The sequence below is a fragment of the Xyrauchen texanus genome, chromosome 47 (assembly GCF_025860055.1).
Source record: "Xyrauchen texanus isolate HMW12.3.18 chromosome 47, RBS_HiC_50CHRs, whole genome shotgun sequence".
Lineage (NCBI taxonomy): Eukaryota > Metazoa > Chordata > Actinopteri > Cypriniformes > Catostomidae > Xyrauchen > Xyrauchen texanus.
The window spans coordinates 9,276,934-9,296,386 of NC_068322.1; the positions used below are offsets into that span (position 1 = coordinate 9,276,934).

The 19,453-nt window shown below is 37.4% G+C and overlaps 1 protein-coding gene across 2 annotated transcripts in view; it reads left to right on the forward strand.

Annotated features, from left to right (window-relative positions):
* The window catches only part of LOC127638723 (protein O-mannosyl-transferase TMTC2-like), a 52,580-nt gene that overhangs the window by 15,196 nt on the left and 17,931 nt on the right, over positions 1-19,453 (forward strand). Inside the window, exons 1-2 of one of the 2 annotated variants that reach the window (XM_052120377.1) lie at positions 7,054-7,063; positions 13,467-14,043. In XM_052120377.1, coding sequence (XP_051976337.1) covers positions 13,906-14,043 — 138 coding nt within the window. In that variant the 5' untranslated portion in view covers positions 7,054-7,063; positions 13,467-13,905. Of the gene's footprint in view, positions 1-7,053; positions 7,064-13,466; positions 14,044-19,453 lie in introns of those variants that run through there. The other variant, XM_052120376.1, reaches the window with a different exon arrangement.

Sequence of the window (19,453 nt, forward strand, 5' to 3'; positions counted from 1 at the left end):
CATGAAGTCCACTCCTTAATATTAATTCATTGAAATCTACCAGCTCAACACCAGTTTCATGTACAACAGTAAAGAGAAGACTCAGGGGTGCAGGTCTTATGGGAAGGATTACAACGAAAAAGCCACTTTTGAAACAGAAAACCAAAAGAAAATGTTAGAGTGGGCAAAGAAACACAAACATTGGAAAACAGATAACTGGAAAAGAGTGTTCTGGATCTTAAGCCCATTGAGATTTTGTGGGATCAGCTAGACTGTAAGGTGCGTGAGAAGTGCCTGACAAGACAGACATCTATGGCAAGTGCTACAGGAAGCATGAGGTGAAATGTCACCTTAGTGTCTGGACAAACTGACAGCTAGAATGCCAAGGATCTGCAAATCTTTTTTTTTTTTATTGTAATAGTAATTTTTCACGCTATTAATGTCCTGATACATTGTGATCAGTTGAATGCCACTTTGGTGAATTTTTTTTTCCATAAGAGCAAAATCTGTACATTATTCCAAACTTATATATATCTATACACACACACACACACACACAGAATCAATTTTACCCCCCCATTATTTCCCCTTTTCCTTCTCCAAATTCACCCTGTCACTCAACAAACATCCCTGTGGTCAAAGCCTAAATTACACAATGCACACATATAAACAAACAAGCAAAACATATTTGAGATAATCAAAAATATATAAATCAACAAACAAAGACAAAAGGGAGAAATCCGCAAAAGACAGAATCCACAATTACTACCAAAACTCTCCACATTGAGAGCCTTCCAGAAAGGATTTCTTACCATACGCGTCCAGTCTGCCAAGCCGCTTGCATAACATCTTTTCAAATGCCGCCATCCTGTTCAATTCGGTGAACCATTCTTGAAATGAGGGAGCAACCAATTGACTTCCATCCTTTAAGAATTATTTGTCTGCAAATCATTACACTAGTTTTGACTCAGCTTTTTGTATATTTGTCATCTACTACACTTTAATAACCGCCTCATTACCCAATATACATAGTCTGGCGCTGAATGAAATTTGATTATCTAAAACCTCACAGATTAAATTCTTGAATCTTATTACAAAACCACAGAGCATGGGCTCACAAGGTTTTGGAACAGACCCATTGTTTATTTCCATATAATTAAACGTAAGCATAAGCCTGTCATTACCTACATTCATTACCTACATTGCGCAGCAGTCCATTTTGCAATTGTATTCAATCTGTCCGAGGTAGACTTAGTATAAGGGCTTTTTTAAGGACACATCAGTGTACACATGCATCACGCTTTTGATGCATCTCACTTTGGTTACATTGCGTCAAACACAGCGTTTTTAGTGTAATGTGTCCAGTTAACCATAGTTTGAAATTTAGAAAAACCTGTCTCGAGACCCCTGCGTTCTGAATCCCCTAGAGCTGCTCTGTTCAGCTGTATGTAACACAGAACACCTTCTCACCTTTTGCCAATTGCTGTCAATAATAAAGGTTTGTTGCCCCCTGCTGATTGGGACTCGCAAAAACACGAAGGTGACTCTTCAAGCTTGTGTTAAATTGACATCCTTAGTTTTTTTTTTTCCTACTGTACCTTGAAGACTTCTATATGTTAATGTCCTCTGGTATGATTGGCTAACCTCCTTATACTGACACAGTTCACACTGTTGTTCATCTAGGCAGGTCAAGTTACATTCAGTCTGCCCATTTCTATTTTCATTAACACTGTTTTTTCTTATCTGGTTCACAGATATTATTACAATCCATACGGTGTCTGACCCTTGTAAGGCCACAACAACAGGGCTTGGAATTTGTGTTGTAACTGGCCTCACTTGAGTTCAATAAATGGAAAGAATCCATATTTCAGAGTGAGATTTAGATAAACTGCTGCCTGCTGTGTATATCTGTCTCGGAGTGTGTAAGCTCTGAATTTCTCTCCAAAAGCAATGGCTGCAGACATAATCTGTCAATATCTGATGAAAAGGAAATGTGTACTGCTTGCTATTTAGCAAAGAGTCAGTAGATAGCTCATTGTATGGCACAGTGCCATCTGTTTTTGTCCTGTGTTAATGAATGTGTGTGAGTTTGAATTAATAGATTGCTGTGATCCAGTAGTAGGTCTTGCCAGCACAATCTCTCTTTTGCTCTATTTTTCTCTTCTCAGTCTATGTTCCTCTGTCTCTATTTCCTCCTTTATTCTATTCATCTCTTACACTTTAACAGCTCCATAAATCCATCCCTATTTTACCTTTATCTCTCTTCAGTCTTCCATCAAATTATTTTACTTTGGCAAGTTCTTATTGACTTTATCAGTGAGAAGGAGTTTATTGAATAGTAAGATTGACTGGTAGGGAAATAACCTGTCTTTCTTTGTCTGTGTGTCTGTATATTCTTTGTGTCATGATCATGTTAGAGATGCATTCAACTAAATGCCACACAGGAGTGTTGAGCTTTAAAGCCAGAATGAAAATTCTAAAGATGTATATATAAGAAAAAATTAAGGATCTGCAGTGACACACATGCAGTCTGCCTATCAGTCTCCTCACAAACTGAAATAATCACTATATCTGTAAGTATCTGTGGCTTTGAGCCCAGAACCACAACATGTTGTCTGATATGTACAAACGTTCAGAAAATGGCAGATGATATAAGTGCTACATACACAACCACTAGCCTAATTCAAACCATGTCCGATTCAGACCAGACAAGCTTTACCATTCCCTGTTTAGTGTAGTTTTATGTGTATCTTGAGAGAAATAGAGGGGGACAAGGCACAGCTGGCTTCTTGCAGTTTATGCCAATTAGTATATCCCTTCAAAATGGTTACAAAAAGTGAAAGAAAGTAATGTAGCTAGCGATTGTGGCCATAGGGGAATAGATGAAAGCAGGACAATTTGATGAACAGGTTCAGTATTTCCTCTTTCTCCCTCTGGCCTGGTTTTGCTCTGATTCTTTTCAGTCTGGTGTCTAATAAATAGTCTGGGCTGGTCAGACAATACAAGAGCCCCATTAGAACCTGCTGTTCGTCATTTCTGCATTTCTACACTGCACTTTCACATTGTTCCCCCTCTATAGACAAGAGCCCTTAAATTGAATCCATTCTGAATCTGAATACATTCAGCTGTTCTCTTCTCCAGCAGGTGGGAGTTTTGTAGGTCACTCTGCCACGAGCTTATATCTACTGATAAGACCAAGAAAACATAAATCATTGAAATGAGTAAAGAGACAATGCAAGAGATAGAGGAATATACCAAAAATCTGACAAGAGTAAATAAACAAATAAATAATCATTAGGGTGCAACGAGGCTAAAGGGTCCATGGGGTAAAAATCGATTGATTTTATTGTCTCCCAAAACACTAAATAGCAACAAAAACTAACACAGGATTTTCCTGAACACCTGTTTGACACTTTGCACTGCAGAATTTTCCTGATCCATGATATCATTGTATGTGACGTCTAAAGGTTAATTTTGAGGCAATTTGGTCTAATTTATTTACATTTTTTAAAATGTTGCAAATTTATTTTTCAAGTAAAATTCCCCTGAAATTACCACATTTTATTTTGAGATATGTTTAAGGTCATTAAATAAAAAAAGAAATCAATAACTGTCCATAAGTGAAAGGACCAATTGAAGTATTTAGGGTAAAAAGCCCCCCCTGTTGCAGGGTCTAAATGCCCCTATGAAAAGCACATTGATTTTCTTAGGGGTGAATAGATTTGTTATGAAAAATGCCAAAGTGGGCTCACTTTCACTCATCCAATCATAATAGAGATTAGTTTGTTCATAGAATACTTGAGATGTAATAAAATGCCAAATGTGTTTGAATTTAACAGGAAATGGTTGACTTTTTTTCTGAAGTGGTTATTTTGAGTAAGCATCATCTTAAAAAAAAAAGCATCTTGGTCAAGTAAAAACATCTATGATTATTAGAAACAACAGATCTAGTATAACACTGCTGGTTCAACTACTTGATTTGTCAGTAAGGCAGTCAGCCAGACAGAGAAAGAAGCACTGTCAGTATTTAATCAAAGCCATCATTTATCACAGCAAAGCAGCCAACACATAAATGACCTTTTAATTATCAAATTAGACTTATCTAATTATTACACAGCCTGACAAGAGGATGTTGTATCATGCTGATTATATTTCACTGCCTATATACTTCCCTGAAATGTAAATTTGAAATATACATTTGTGTTGAAAGTCAGGTTACCTGTTCGGTATTCCCATAGCTCTGATATCATCAGCACAGGTTTGAAAGAAGAGTAGATCTACATGTATGTTCTTTTCATTAAAAGCACTTCTAGAGAGTGCCAATGTATGGGTCAAACCCTCAATTTTTTAGATGTGCATCTTCACAATTTTCAAAGCATTTAGACTGAGACTTTGACAGAAAATAAATTTAGGAGTAGAGGTCCCTCTTTGTCTGTGTTTTAAAAACTTTGGAATAGTCAAATAAGACTGGAAATACAGTCTATTTATTGCTCTCTTCTTCACTGTGCCCCTCAAAAGAGTGTCATGTACTTCTGTTAGCTCCATGATTTGCTCAGGGTTATCAAAATAGGCTATTAAATGTTCAACCGGTGACATGACAATACTTTTGATGAAAAGTAATTAAGCAGCTGGGATCAGGTATGACATATTTTAGAGGACATTTATAAAAGAAAAGTTTGGATAAGTATTACAGCAGCAACTTAAACTTTTCTTTTATAAATGTCCTCTAAAATATGTCATACCTGATCCCAGCTGCTTAATTACTTAAGCTACTCAATTAGGCTTACTTACTTAAAGGGTAACTAAACCCTAAACCAACTTTTTTTAGTTAATGATCTGTAAGCATGGGGCTTTATTAGTACTGGTCATTGATTCAAGTAATTTTTTTGACATTTGTGTATAAAGTGTTTTAATTCTACAATATATGGTGTAAAAACGTCTGAGTGCTCCCCTCTTCAGGTTGAACGGTGGCTACTGCAGTTGAATTTTCCTATTGGCTGTTTGCGGTACTTCGTGACGTAAGCGGTGACAGCTGACGTAAGCAGGTTCCAGCTCACCACGCCAGATTCATGTACATGTCGTCTTGCGACTGTGTGAGGAATAATAATAACATAGAGTCTGACAACAGTTGTCAATTAATCCGTCACTATGAGTCTCAGGTGCCCCCCCCGCTCAGCCCCGCACTCGATTCGTTCCCTCTACCCCCGCCGGGGTCTGCCCACTTTTCCTGCATTTTCAAATATTTCTAGTGGGTGGAGTCAGACTCTGAGCAGGTGTTTAGATACCCTTTAAAACTGTCACAGCATTGTAAATTGTGAAATAATCAAAATCCTTAATACATCCAGACAATGTGCCTGATTAATTTGACTGCAGTGGTTTTATAATGCATTGATTTCCTTTAACTACTGCTCTCTCTGTGGCTATCCTTGCCACTGGCCGTCTCATGGACATCATCCATCATTGAGTTAACAGGGCTTCTTTGTGCTTAGTTTAATGGCTATTCCATTAGCATGGCATCGCTTTGAGATTAGCCCATATGTCTCATACTGGAGATCAATGTTTCAGGAAACTCTCAGATCAATTCTCAAAATAAGATAGGAGTGGTGGTGGCGTAGTGGCTAAAGCACAGGGCTGTTAATCAGAAGGTCCTTGGTTCGAACCCCACAGTCACCACCATTGTGCCCTTGAGCAAGGCACTTAACTCCAGGTTGTTCCGGGGGGATTGTCCCTGTAATAATTGCACTGTAAGTCACTGTGGATAAAAGCGTCTGCCAAATGCATAAATGTAAATGTAAGATGTATCACAGATCATTGGGTCTGTTCAGATCGTTGAAATTATGTGCATGCTTTTTGTATGGGGGGTCCAGCAATGCTTTTATCTTTTGTCTAGTGTCTCTATCCACACTGTCAGACAGTGGGGTCCAAATATTTTGCTTACCTTTTATTGCCATCTCAAACTCGTATGACTTTCTTCTATGGATGAAAATGTAAATTGTGAAATTATGTGATATGATGTGTAAGAGATATTCCATCCATCCATCCATCCATCCATCTATCGCAGCAAAAAAGTTATAATATGACTTGCAAGGAAGCACAAGTTCAGGGAATGCAGATGCTATTTATAGTGAATGAGGAGTTACATTTGTGTCTGTTTTTCACCCAAAACCGATTGTATTGCTTAAAAATACATGGATTAAACCACAGCTTCATTGACTTTCATTGGATGGATATAAACATTATATGTATCTCCTTCAAAAAAAATCTTTGTTTGTGTCGTCCAGAACAAATAAAATAATATGAGTTTGAAAAGGCATAAGAATGAGTAAATGATGAGAGAATTATCATTTTTGAGTGATCTTTTCCTTTATTGACAGCATGCACTTGAGCTGGCATGGGCAAGTTTGTGCAAAGTCTTATGGTCCATGTTATTTCAACATGATTTGCGAAAGTTTCAAAGAGCATCTTGTGTGTATCCATGGAAGCAAGGAAATCTGACCTTTTGTATGGAGTTAACATGGCCAATGTCACAAATTTGCTTATTTTCATTACTGACCAAATAGAGCAGAATCTTAAATATTTCTTTTTAAATTTTTGCTCTATATTTTTCAGAAAGTTTAAATGAAAAAATCCTAGATTTCCAATGTCGTCTAAGACATTTGGACTCTAAGGTGTATGATTAAATGCTAACTGCCACTTTGGCTGTAATTTGTTCAGTCTGATTAAACGCCCCCATCTCTCAGTTTCTGCATTCTGCAGCCATATGCTTGCAACAGGCCTTAGCAAGCGATTCCCCTGTAGCTGTTGTTTGGTTAATCAGGAAGTGTTGTCTCTGAGAAGATTAAAGAGTCTAGCTCTGACAATAAGAGCCTGCCATTGCCCTGCTCCACCCCAGTCTGCCAGTGTATTCGACTGGGTTGACAGGGGGAAGAAAGTGTCCGGAAGAGCTATGTCTGCCCTGATTGGCTGTTATAAGTCTTTATTTTCATGAATAGGTTCCAGTTCTTAAGAAGAGGGCAACATCTTAATCAGGATCTTGGCCTAGTAAAATACTAATGCCAGTGTTGGCTTCAACATCTGGCCAGCTGTAAGTGTTTGTTGGCTTTGATCACTGGCTCTTTAGTTCAGTTTGGCTTTTGTTAACTGCATGAGTCCACTGTAAATGCCTTTTAACATGAGAATGTATATTGATGGATGGTGGCACTGAATTTATTATTGCTAGTTGCAAGAAGTGCTTTTTTGAGAATATTGTATCTCAACCTTTCAAATGCACAACATAAAATATTGTTTGTAAACAGTGATTGATTTGGTGCTGATGATGTTTAACGTTAAACCATTTGGGGAAATGGTCAAATAGATGATAATTTAAGATGTATGCCAGATGCAGTGTACTGTAACATATTACAATGTCTAGGTTCTCTTAGCTGTGCCTCTGGAACTACTCTGATGTGCTGTCGATTTAGTAACTGAAATATGTGGTTCAAGTGGTTCAAATATGTGGTTTCTTTAGTGGTTAAAGATGTGGGTATGTAACTCAAAGGTTGCCGGTTTAAACCTCAGTTTTGTGATTTCTTGGGGGGATTGCCACTTTATGGACAATTTACTGTACTGTAAATCACTTTAGATAAGAAGGCATCTGCTAAATGAAAAATTATGTAAAAATAAAGCATAATTTTGTTGTTTGCATGTAATTAGAACCATACCTGTCTGCCTGATGTTTAGATTGTGATTCTCAGAAGTGTCACATCTTTCAGGCATTTTTCTGAAATGCTGCCTAAGTTGTTCTTTCCTCAGTTTACTCTTGGTGTATACTAGTTTTAATTTATGGTAAAGCAACCTCCATAAACATTCAAACATTGTGTGTAAATATTTCAGCAAGTGATAAAGGAGCTAAGCTGCTACATTACACATCCTGCTTGCACAAATTAGAATCTGTCAATATTAATGATGCCTTGAGGAAATCATTAACTTTGAGAGTTATTTCACACTTTATTTTGCTTCAAATGTAGTTTTCCTTCTGTATTATGGTTACTTTTGAAGTTGTGGAGGAGATTGTAATTTTACAAGAACACGCTACTCTTCAGGGTTCCAATAGAACATACAGTACAATATCAAATAGATTACAAAAATAAGACTTTAGACTGTCAGAGCAAATCTGTGGCAGGTTGCAATGAGGTGTTCACTTGAGCATGGTTAGATCTGTCTATTAATGCATAACAATCATAGGAAAACTCTTTTGCATTGATAGCTTTTTCAATTTGTTGTGCTTGTAGGGACATCTGACCTAAAACTACCAGGCATAATTCTCACCCAGATACGACCAGCAAATGTTAAATCATTTATTTGGCTCTGTTTATATCATGTAATGGAAATTATCCATGTTCCATGGACAATCGGGTCTTTTTATACTTGCTCTGTTAAAACAAATAAAAGAACCCTTGCCAATAGGAGTTAAATGAAACTTGTGAGCAGCGTAAATGCAGAGGCATTTATGAACTTGTTTAAAACTGCTGCCAATATGCCCGAGGATTGTTTTCCATATACGGTTTATGAACACTTAGCAACATGGGGTTACATAGATGCCAAATAAGATTTGCTTATCTATATTGGTATTCACTTATTACTTATTGCTTAATTTTAGTTAATTAGTTTAAGTGAGTTATTAAACCAACAAATTATTTTCATCAGTGAGATTGTAAAAATTTCAAACACATACAAAACAAACGAAAACATCTAATTTGACTGGCGTGTACCCACACAAGCAAACCCTCTGATGAGACAAGTTTAAAGAGATTAAGACCTTAAGAAGTCCTCCAACTGTGACCCTAAATCACTTTGGCTCCATGATCTGCCTGTAATCCGGTTAGTGTCAGATTAGCACCACATAAATATTCTTCTGCACTGAGATGTAAACCTCTTCATCCCTCTCCAATACTCAGCACTATTCGGTCAACTGCCTTTGTATATTTAAAGCAAACTTGGAGCATGCTAGTAAGTTGCCTGCAGGTCTTGCAGTCTTTTTTTTTTCCAATAGCTAGTACAGTTTTCAAGGGCTGTCAAATTAAAATTTGAAATCCTAATATTCGTCAAATTTAAGAAAATATTGCACATTCAAATGCTAAAACTGTCTATTTGAATTTTGGATGTGTGCCAAGAACTGATGATGACTTCAGATTGATCACATGCTTGCGCTAAAAAGGTTAGACACAATGCAACAAATACAGTTTAACGGAAAGCAGATGTCTCAATAAGTTCTTTTTAATTAGACACATCATCTAAAACAGCACTCCTTCACGAGACGCCGAATAAACAAAAACAAAATGAAAAAAAAGACAGCTTTACAAAGACATACAAACGGATGGATGCAAAAGTGACACGTTCGGTGTGAACAGCCCGTTACAGTAGGTGGAGCTACTTGGTCCTTGCATCTTGCTCTTTTATAAGCTTTTCTCAGATTAAGCAATGAGTTCTTTAAACACTTTATCAAAAAAGAAGTTCAACTTTAAAATGTGTGTTTTGAACAGCCCCTGGCCTGTGCTCGTAGTCTGAGCCGGCTCACCAAGATTTCAGCTGAATACCTCTGCCATCTGGGAATATTGCTACCCTACATACAACTGTAATGAATAAAAACAATGTGGTATTTTACTGTTATTATAGCTTGTGTCTGGAATAGCAAACTGGCATCAGTGCAAGTGTAACAACATGTGGACTGCCTATCGAAGCGTTTCCCCCCTTATTTTACTTTTGACATAACATGAGAGAAATGGACCAGCTAAAACGTATTTATTTTATGCTCATTTGAAAATTAAGTGTTTTTTTTAACAGCCAGGAATGTTCTTTGCAATAATACAATAGTGCCGTATGGTTTGTGTATTTATTGCGCCCTCTTGTGGACAAAGGAAACAACAATTTGAATATTATTCCAATTTTGAAAATATTTAAGGTAAAAATTTGAATTTATTTTCTCTGCTCAATTGACAGCCCCACCGATTTCAAGGCTGTAGGCTGGCCTATCTGTGGGTTCAGTATGGAATGGTAAGCAATGATCTACAAAACGTAAATATTTTGGAGAGACTCAAGTGGTAAGTGTCACAACTGCCTTATGAGCATCTTCATTTACAGAAATGTGATGGGACCACACAAAATTAAAAGAACATGGTGTACATCCAGAAGATTTTTGCTTGTGATTTGATTTGTCTCTCTTTCTGTCTCTTAAGTACATATTTGTTTTTGAGTGTTTTGTAATGGCCTTTAGAACAGTACAAAGTTATTTGCAAATGCTTCAGTCATGACCCCAGAGAAAAGCTGCTGTTAAAGGACTAAGTTATATTCAAAGTAATCTGATTTTCTTGTGCCCAATTTAAAAAAACAAGATTACCTCATAAACAAACATACACAACAGCAACATACCAAATACAGTACATAAACCCAGATGAGCCTTAATAAAGTAAAATAGTTTGCAAACAATCACCATGGTCCATTTATAAAATTATCAGGGTCTACTGTGTAGAAATAAATAAAGTGTTACACAGATATTTAAATTGTATTCACATACAGTATAGAGACATTTCAGACACAAACTATTTCTCAGTCATTGCTTTACATGACAATTAATCTGCCCATTTGAAGTAACGGGTGCTGCCTATTTAGTGTTATGTGGTCGGTTACTAGGCCATGACCTCAGTACAAGGTCAAAGCATGATGGCAGCCTGAGCGCTCTTTACTTTCCCAGCATTGTGTTTCCTGGCATCTGAAAACATTGCAGGCTTTCTCATGTTTGGAGTCACAGAGAGCTTTACAGAGATATGTGGGTTACAGGAAATAGCTCCACTTGTACTGTAGACCTAGACTACCACTGAAACACAGACTTCCGTTCCCGCATTTATGGCAAGAATACTGATTTGAAAGATTTATACTTTTTAATTAATTAATATATTTTATACAGTTGAAGTCAGAAGTTGACATGCACCTTAGCCAAATACATATAAACTCAGTTTTTCACAATTCCTGACATTTAATCATAGAAAACATTCCCTGTCTTAGGTCAGTTGGGATCACAACTTTATTTTAAGAATGTGAAATGTCAGAATAATAGTAGAGAGAATTATTTGTTTCAGCTTTTATTTCTTTCATCACATCCCCAGTGGTTCAGAAGTTTACATACATGTTGTTAGTATTGTGGTAGAATGCCTTTATATTGATTAACTTGGGTCAAACGTGTTGGGAAGCCTTCCACAAGCTTCTCACAATAAGTTGCTTGAATTTTGTCCCATTCTTCCAGACAGAACTGGTGTAACTGGGTCAGGTTTGGAGGCCTCCTTACTAGCACACGCTTTTTCAATTCTACTCACACATTTTCTTTCGGATTGAGGTCAGTGTTTTGTGATGGCCACTCCAATAACTTAACTTTTTGTCCATAATCCATTTTGCCACAACTTTGGAGGTATGCTTGGGGTCATTGTGCATTTGGAAGACCCATTTGCAACCAAGCTTTAACTTCCTGGCTGATGTCTTGAGACTTTGCTTCAATATATCCACATAATTTTCCTTTCTCATGATGCCATCTATTTTGTGAAGTGCACCAGGCCCTCCTGCAGCAAAGAACCCCCACAACATGACGCTGCCACCCCCATATTTCACAGGTGGGATGGCATTCTTTGGCTTGCAGGCCTCACCCTTTTTCCTCCAAACATAGCGATGTTATTAGGGCTAAACAGTTACATTTTTGTTTCATTAGACCAGAGGACATTTTTCAAAAAGTAAGATCTTTGTCCCAGTGTGCTCTTGCAAACTGTAGTCTGGCTTTTTTATGGTGGTTTTGGAGCAGTGGCTTCTTCCTTGCTGAGCAGCCTTTCAAGTTATGTCGATACAGAACTCGTTTTACTGTGGATATACTGTAGATACTTGTCTACCTGTTTCCTCCAGCATCTTCACAAGGTCATTTGCTGTTGTTCTGGGATTGATTTGCACTTTTTGCACCTTGCAAACTATTGTTTGTACAGATGAATGTGGTACCTTCAGGCATTTGGAAATTGCTCCCAAGGATGAACCAGACTTCTGTAGGTCCAGAATTTTTTTTTTTCTGAGATTAACAGTAGTTAATTTGTTTGTGCTTTTTTGTAGTTGTTGTTGTGGTTTCATTGCCATTTATATATATATATATATATATATATATAACAAAATGTAACTGTGAAAAGAGACTGAAAAATTTAGAAAATGAGTGTGTGTGCACTATACCATTACCTATCACAAATTAAAATAATACATTACACTGAGATAGTACATTACATTACCCTGCTGGCTAGTCTGTGAAAATAGTTCAGAGATTACTTTATTTCATACATTGTGAAATGTAATGCATTGAGATAACAGGCACTTTGCCATCTCCAGTCTTTAGAGTAGTAGAGCGACAAAAAACTACATTAGGATTTAAATGTAATTCAAATTTTCAGTGCCATTGTACTGGACACCATGTGGTTTTGCCAATGCCATATAAAGCATTCTTTTCACTTTTTATAACACATTTTTCCTGTGCCAAAAAAAGAATAGATGAAAATGTCGAATCACAAATTGTAGTCCTATATTTTTCATGAATTTGCTACAACAGTCCATTATCATCTTACTCTATTATCTTTGCATAACGATGTATAATTTGGCCTCTAAAACCACCATACACACACATGTGCGCGTGCATGCACACACACCCATCCATACACAGTACATGTATGCGCAGTGTAGTTCTAGCGGGAAGACTAGCAGCTGTACATCATCGCACCATTAGCTGGGTAATTTCCAGCCAATCACATGTAAGCGTTGCTTTTTAAGTTTGCTCACACTGGCAACCTCCACCGCCCCACCACCACCAGTTGAGTCCCGTCCTTCACGGGGGTAGGCTCCTCGCCCTTGCCTCCTATATCTGGCAGGATATGACGGTTCCGATTACAACTTCTTCGGAACGCCAGATGGGGCCTTCGCCAAAGAGAGACATTACGTTCCGGTTTTATATTCATCAAATAAATGTCATCTCAAGTCTGCAAATCTTTCCTTGTTGAAATGACATTCTGATCCTAGTAAAATAACACACTGCCAATAGTCTTGGGTTCCAAGCAATGGACAAGTTAAACAGATTACCAGAAATCTTTGTTTAGGATGTGGATGTGTTAAATAGACAGATTAATGGAGCAAGATCTTGTATTTTATGCTATAAAGTTGTTAGTTGAGTGATAGTAGTGCATTCACAGTGTTCTTAATTATGTGCTAACATAAACTACAATCGCTCCAGGAATGCATCACCACCTGGTGTGTGTATATGTGTATGTGTATACGTAAATAAAACAAAACAGAACAAAATGCAGAATGTTATGCCACTGTTGATGATATATTTGTCAAACTAAATGTCACTTTAGGCAGTATAGCACACATTTATCATGCATAAACCCATTTTCTGAAACTTTTCTTTTTTTATTTTGTTCTCTCTCCCTCTCATTTAGCCGAGCAATCAAAACCAATCAAGACCTGCTACCAGACACTCCCTGGACGAACATTCTGTATGATGACTTCTGGGGCACTCTGCTGACTCACAGCGGCAGCCACAAGTCTTTCCGCCCACTCTGCACCCTTTCTTTTCGCCTCAACTATGTCCTTGGTGCCCTGGATCCATGGGGCTACCACCTGGTCAATGTAGGCCTGCACTGTTGCGTCACTTCACTTTTCACTGCATTCTGTCACCCCCTGCTGGGTGGAGGACCATGGAGCCTGTTGGCAGGACTGCTCTTCGCCTCTCATCCCATACACACTGAAGCAGTAGCTGGGGTGGTCGGGCGAGCAGATGTGGGTGCAGCATTTTGCTTCCTACTGTCGTTGCACTGCTATGCCCAATACTGCCATCTCAGGACCCACTCAGGGGTTTTATGTCGGGCAGGGCTCTGGATGGCCGGGAGTCTGGGAGCTGCTGCTGCAGCCTTACTGTGGAAGGAGCAGGGAGTGACAGTTTTGGCTGTGTCAGCTGTTTATGACCTCTGTGTTGTGCATCGTCTTCGCCTATATCAAGCAATGATGGTACTTAAGGTAAGATCTGTGATGTTGTGTGACTGGTTGGGAACTAATTCGTTGAGACAGACAGACCTACAACTACGTCAACAGTTTATATGATCTGATTCTCTTTAAAACCTTTAGAACAGATCTGCATCTGGTGGTTTAGCGTAAAGTCTGTAGTGTTATAAAATTGGTCAATTTGAACCAATACTCCACTTATGTGGGAAATGGGTCCTGGAAAAGAGGTGCCTGCTTTTACAGATTGAACAACAGAGCAACAATAACGTTTGTGGGATCAGTATTATTCAGTCCATTCTGACTGAATTTTCCAAAACGGTCGGGCAAGATTACGGTCAAAGAATATCTTTCAAATCAGTTAATATCAGTTCAATCTGACAACAATGGTATCAGTAATTGTATATCTTTAGCTCAGATCATGCTAAAATGTTGTATTTTCCAATGGTGTCTTTAGCTAGTCAGACTAATTGTTAGACGAAGTCTTAAAGAGCAACATGCAGGTTGGACACCCCTATATAGCATAGTGTATGTTGATGATAAAACAACTAGATTTTCTGAACTGGAGTAATATATATTTAGCCATTAACGATATTTTGAGATAAATTGTGATAAAATAACTTCCGCGTCTATAAAGCACTAACCGAAGTGACGATGGGCTGAGGAGTCTGGTCAAGTTCAAGCTCAGGTTACAATGAATGCGAATGAAGAAACCGAAGTTCTCCGGTGTGGACGTAACATGCCTATGATGGCCCACAGGCCTATAATTATGAGCAAATTAAGAGTTAAAATAATTAAAAGTAAGACTTACTCTGCTAAGTCCTCGTTTCGTTGCACAGAATGTCTGCTAACGCTAGCACTTGGTCCTCCAGTCCAGCCCGCGCCAAAATCCGGTGTACACTTTGACGGTGGACTTGATTCCATCGAGTGCACCGAGGGAACAGCATCAGTAATCAGCCTCACGTGGTCCTTACTCCAAATCCCATCCGAGACTCCAACAAATCTCCAGGTCGATAATTCTCCGGAGTGAAATGTGCGCCACAAACAACCGAAAGTGTGTGGTAACAGACGCGGCAGTGAAGTCTGCTCTCTTCACCTGCACAAAACGCACTCAAGACCGAAAAGCCTTGTTTTTTCTAGAAGGAAAATGATGGACACGATGTCCTGACAGGCTGGAATTCGTGCAACCAGCACAAACACAATAATTTACCATTATGGCTTCTCTAAAACTTTCTGTACTGCTCTAACTACATCAACACCCACAATGAGAGCTGACCATGAGCTCTTTTGTTTGCCTCACTTTACGTCATATGATGCGTTGATAGCGGGAAAGGCGTATTCCAGAGCCTAGCACATTTTCATCAAAATCTCTACATCAAATGAGATTTCATTAGTAATTTCTACATATGTGTTTTTAAAAGACCTCTGCAGACAATATAAAGTATTAATTCAGTTATAAATTCAACCTGCATGTTGCTCTTTAAGTTAATGTTTATTCAACTGGCCCCAATCCACTAAGACGATTTGCCCAGACAAACATTGCATGATAACAGATGCTTTTTACTGTTTTAAAGGTGCCCCTTTTATGCTAAATACCAGAGATTCTAATGATTCTATGGGCACTATCACACTTAAACCTCATGACCTGCCTATATGATGATAAATTTATATTTTTGCAGCTCCCCCCTCCACCCTTTTTCAGACAATAGGGTAAGGGTAATCTTGCCAGTCCAGGCTCCACATTCAGATTCTAATGCTGTGCAAGCTGACGGCATCTGTGCTTTTATCATGGCCTCTGTGTCTCCAGCTTTTTTTGCTTTTCTAGTGGTCCTTGAGAGAGGCGGCAGAGAGAGTTATCGCTCCTGAGATTATAAACTCTCCAGACAGCCACGAGCGCATGGGAACGCAAACAGCGAGAGAAAAAGAAGGATGAGGAGGAAGAGAGGAAAGGAAACCATACCCTCACTTCCTCTCTTTCTCTTTATAAAAGCACTTTCCAGAGGTGGGGGACTCGAGTCACATGACTTGACTCGAGTCTGACTCGAGTCACAATTTTCAGGACTTGTAACTTGCTTGATTAAAGTACGAAAATGACTTGACTTGACTTGAAGTGGAAGACTCGACAATGACTTGAACTTATAATAAACAAACAGCAATACAATTAATTAAAAAATATATATATTGTGACGTCAGCATCACTATCGGCATCTGTGCCTTTAACGCTGCTCAATTCAAACCACGCCAAACATGGCAGACAGTAGTCGAGCTCCACAAATTGTCTCGTTTGGCTATACAGACTTTGAACTGGACCGTGCCTATAAAAAAAGATTTGCCAGTTGCAAAATATGCAAGGCACGAATATCCGACACGACAACCACAACGTCAAATTTCGTTCGACATATCAAGAAGAACCACAACGAAAGGTAAGAAAGTAATCTCTTTATAGTCAGTTTCACTAAGATCTACGTTATAACGATTACTATGAATTAATCTTTTCTGTTTGTCATAATTTGGCCTTGATGGCATATTATGTTTTTTTCTTATTAGAAATGTGACCATGGCATTATCATTATACTGTTACGTCTAAATAGATGTAACTTATTGGGGAATTTGACTATAACAGTGGCGTAGCCTGAATTTTTAATGTTGATTGGCATCTTAAAATGAGCGGGCAGCTCAATATTACATGTAGGTTATAATGTATGTATTAAATGTGCGCATTTTCAAGTTTGTGGACTGCGTGTGGAAATTATAAAGCATTGCGCATAACGTTACTGCATGACAGGCTAACGAGGCGCCGATGTGATCACTAGCACGCACCTAAACATTTCTAAGGGGCTGTTTAACTAGGGTTGCCAACCGTTCCGTATAATAAGGAATCGTTCCGTATTTGACACATAAAAGTCTTGTTCCGTATTGAACTGATACGGAATGCACTTTGTTCCGTATTTTTGAGTATCAATTCAGTGCAAATCCATGACAGACACATAGCTATTCTAATATATATGTCAGACAGACTATGAATGAACGAAGACCTGCTTTAATGCAAAATTCGGGGACTTGGCGCCCCTTGGCGGGCTCTGACCGCGCTCACGCCATTGGCTGTGCAGTTGCCGCAGCACAGCCTATGAGCGAGCCAGACGGCATAGATAGATATATATATATATATATATATATATATATATATATATATATATATATATATATATATATATATATATATATATATATTTTCTTTTTATTTATGCATACAAACAATACAAAGATAACAATCATAATATACACTTCTGTAACAAAATTGTAATTAAAACTGTATAAATATAACAACAATATGTACAGTGTCATCTAAAACAAAGAAGAAAATAACAATAAATGAAAAATAGAAGACACAAAACAACAACAAAAAAAAAAAAAAAAAAAAAAGTCAAGAGGGTGAGATATGTTATACATCACTTAGAGCAGGCCTAAATAAATTAAGGTCATTACAAATTAAAAATGTTTTTAACACCTTTTTATTTACTGAGGACGAGATGGTGTTAAGGTACATTTCAAACTCTTTCAAAAAACAATAAAGATTGGTTTGTTGTTGGTGAATTTACATTTATGGATATAAAATTTGACAATAAAAAAAATTAAATTAGTTACAAAGCAGGTTTTTTTTTTTAATGGGATCAGAATCAAAGTATCCAAAAATAATGTATTTAAAAGTTACTGATATATCTTGCTGAGTATTGTCTTTAATAAAAGTTTCAATATTCTCCCATAGTCGTTTAGTATAGAAACAGGACCAAAATAAATGATAAACAGTTTCAGTGTGAACTTGGCAAAATGAGCATCTTGTGTCAATATTACTTTTATATTTAATCATAAAATATTTAGCAGGGTAAAATTTATTTATTATTTTGAAGGATACTTCTTTTACTTTATTCGTTAAAAAATTCGTTAAGGACCAAATCTTTTCCCAATTACGGCATAGATATATACAGCATAGATATATACACGGCTGTGCAGCTGCAAATGCGTTTTACATATAGGCTTCAGTAAATCGAGGAAAAGGAGTTTCCGAAGACATTTGTTGGCTATGATAAGAAAAACTACTAAATTAAAAAAATATATTTTTTTGCACTTGAAAGAACATTCTAGAAGTCTAATTCTATTGAATAAGTTCGCACAAGGCTACAGAAAACTGTTGTGGTTGGCAACCCTATGTTTAACGTTACACCTGGCCACTTCATGCGTTTTCTCAGATCGGATAGCTGATTCTGATTTATCAAAACGATTCCATTTACACTTGGTCACATAAAGGACCCGCACCAGCCGACTACATGACAGCTTCTTTCCCAAGCAGTCAGACTGTTGAACACTTGATCTATCACGATCAATAATTAGCACTGCACTTTATTCATCTATAATTTCACACTGGACTGTCAACATATTCTCCTCAATATACTACTTCATATATATATATATATATCTATATATTTCATATACTCCCACTTATTGTATATTGTGTATTGTATATTGTGTGTATTGTTTACTGTACATTGTATATTATTATTGTGTTGTGTAAGTATGTGTACATTTGATTTGTAACTTGTTTTGTGTAAGTATGTTGTTTATTGTAATTGGTATATGTCTCGTCACTGTCATGACTGCTATGTTGCTCGGAACTGCACACAAGAAAAATTTCACCTACTGTTGCACTTGTGTACATGGTAGTGTGACAATAAAGTGATTTGATTTGATTTGATTGATAAATGTGGTTTTGCAAATTGATTTTCCTTAAATTACATTATTTTTAAAAATGTAAAGAATGTTTGTGCATACGAAAATAAATTTGTTTTAATGTTTACAGGTAATGTTAATGTCTGAACGTTTTCTGTAAACAACACAATTTTATTTTATTTTCAGATATTAATGTAGCACAGATATGCATATGATTAATATGTAGCAAATGTATAATAAATAAGATACATAATATATGTATACAAGTTCATCTTTTTCTGTGCAAAAATAAATATGTATCGAAAAAATATACCTCTATTTATTTTAGTAGTGTGACTTGACTTTACTTGAAACTTATCAGGACTTGACTTGACTTGCTTAGGGTGAACCCTTGACTTGACTTTACTTGCTTGATTTATCTGAACTGCGACTTGAGACTTGACTCGAGACTTGATGGCTAAGACTTGAGACTTGCTTGGACTTGACCATGTGTGACTTGTCCCCACCTCTGGCACTTTCTCATTTACTCGCTGATTGGTTTTCACTCTTTCAAATGGGCCTTATTAAATGCAGAATGAACAGTCAACAATAAGAAATCCCATAGGATCTTCTGGAATGGTTTTTGAACAAGGAGGCACTGGGTTTGCATACTTAATGCCACGTGCCTCAGACTTTACTTTCATGGAGTAATGAATGCATATCA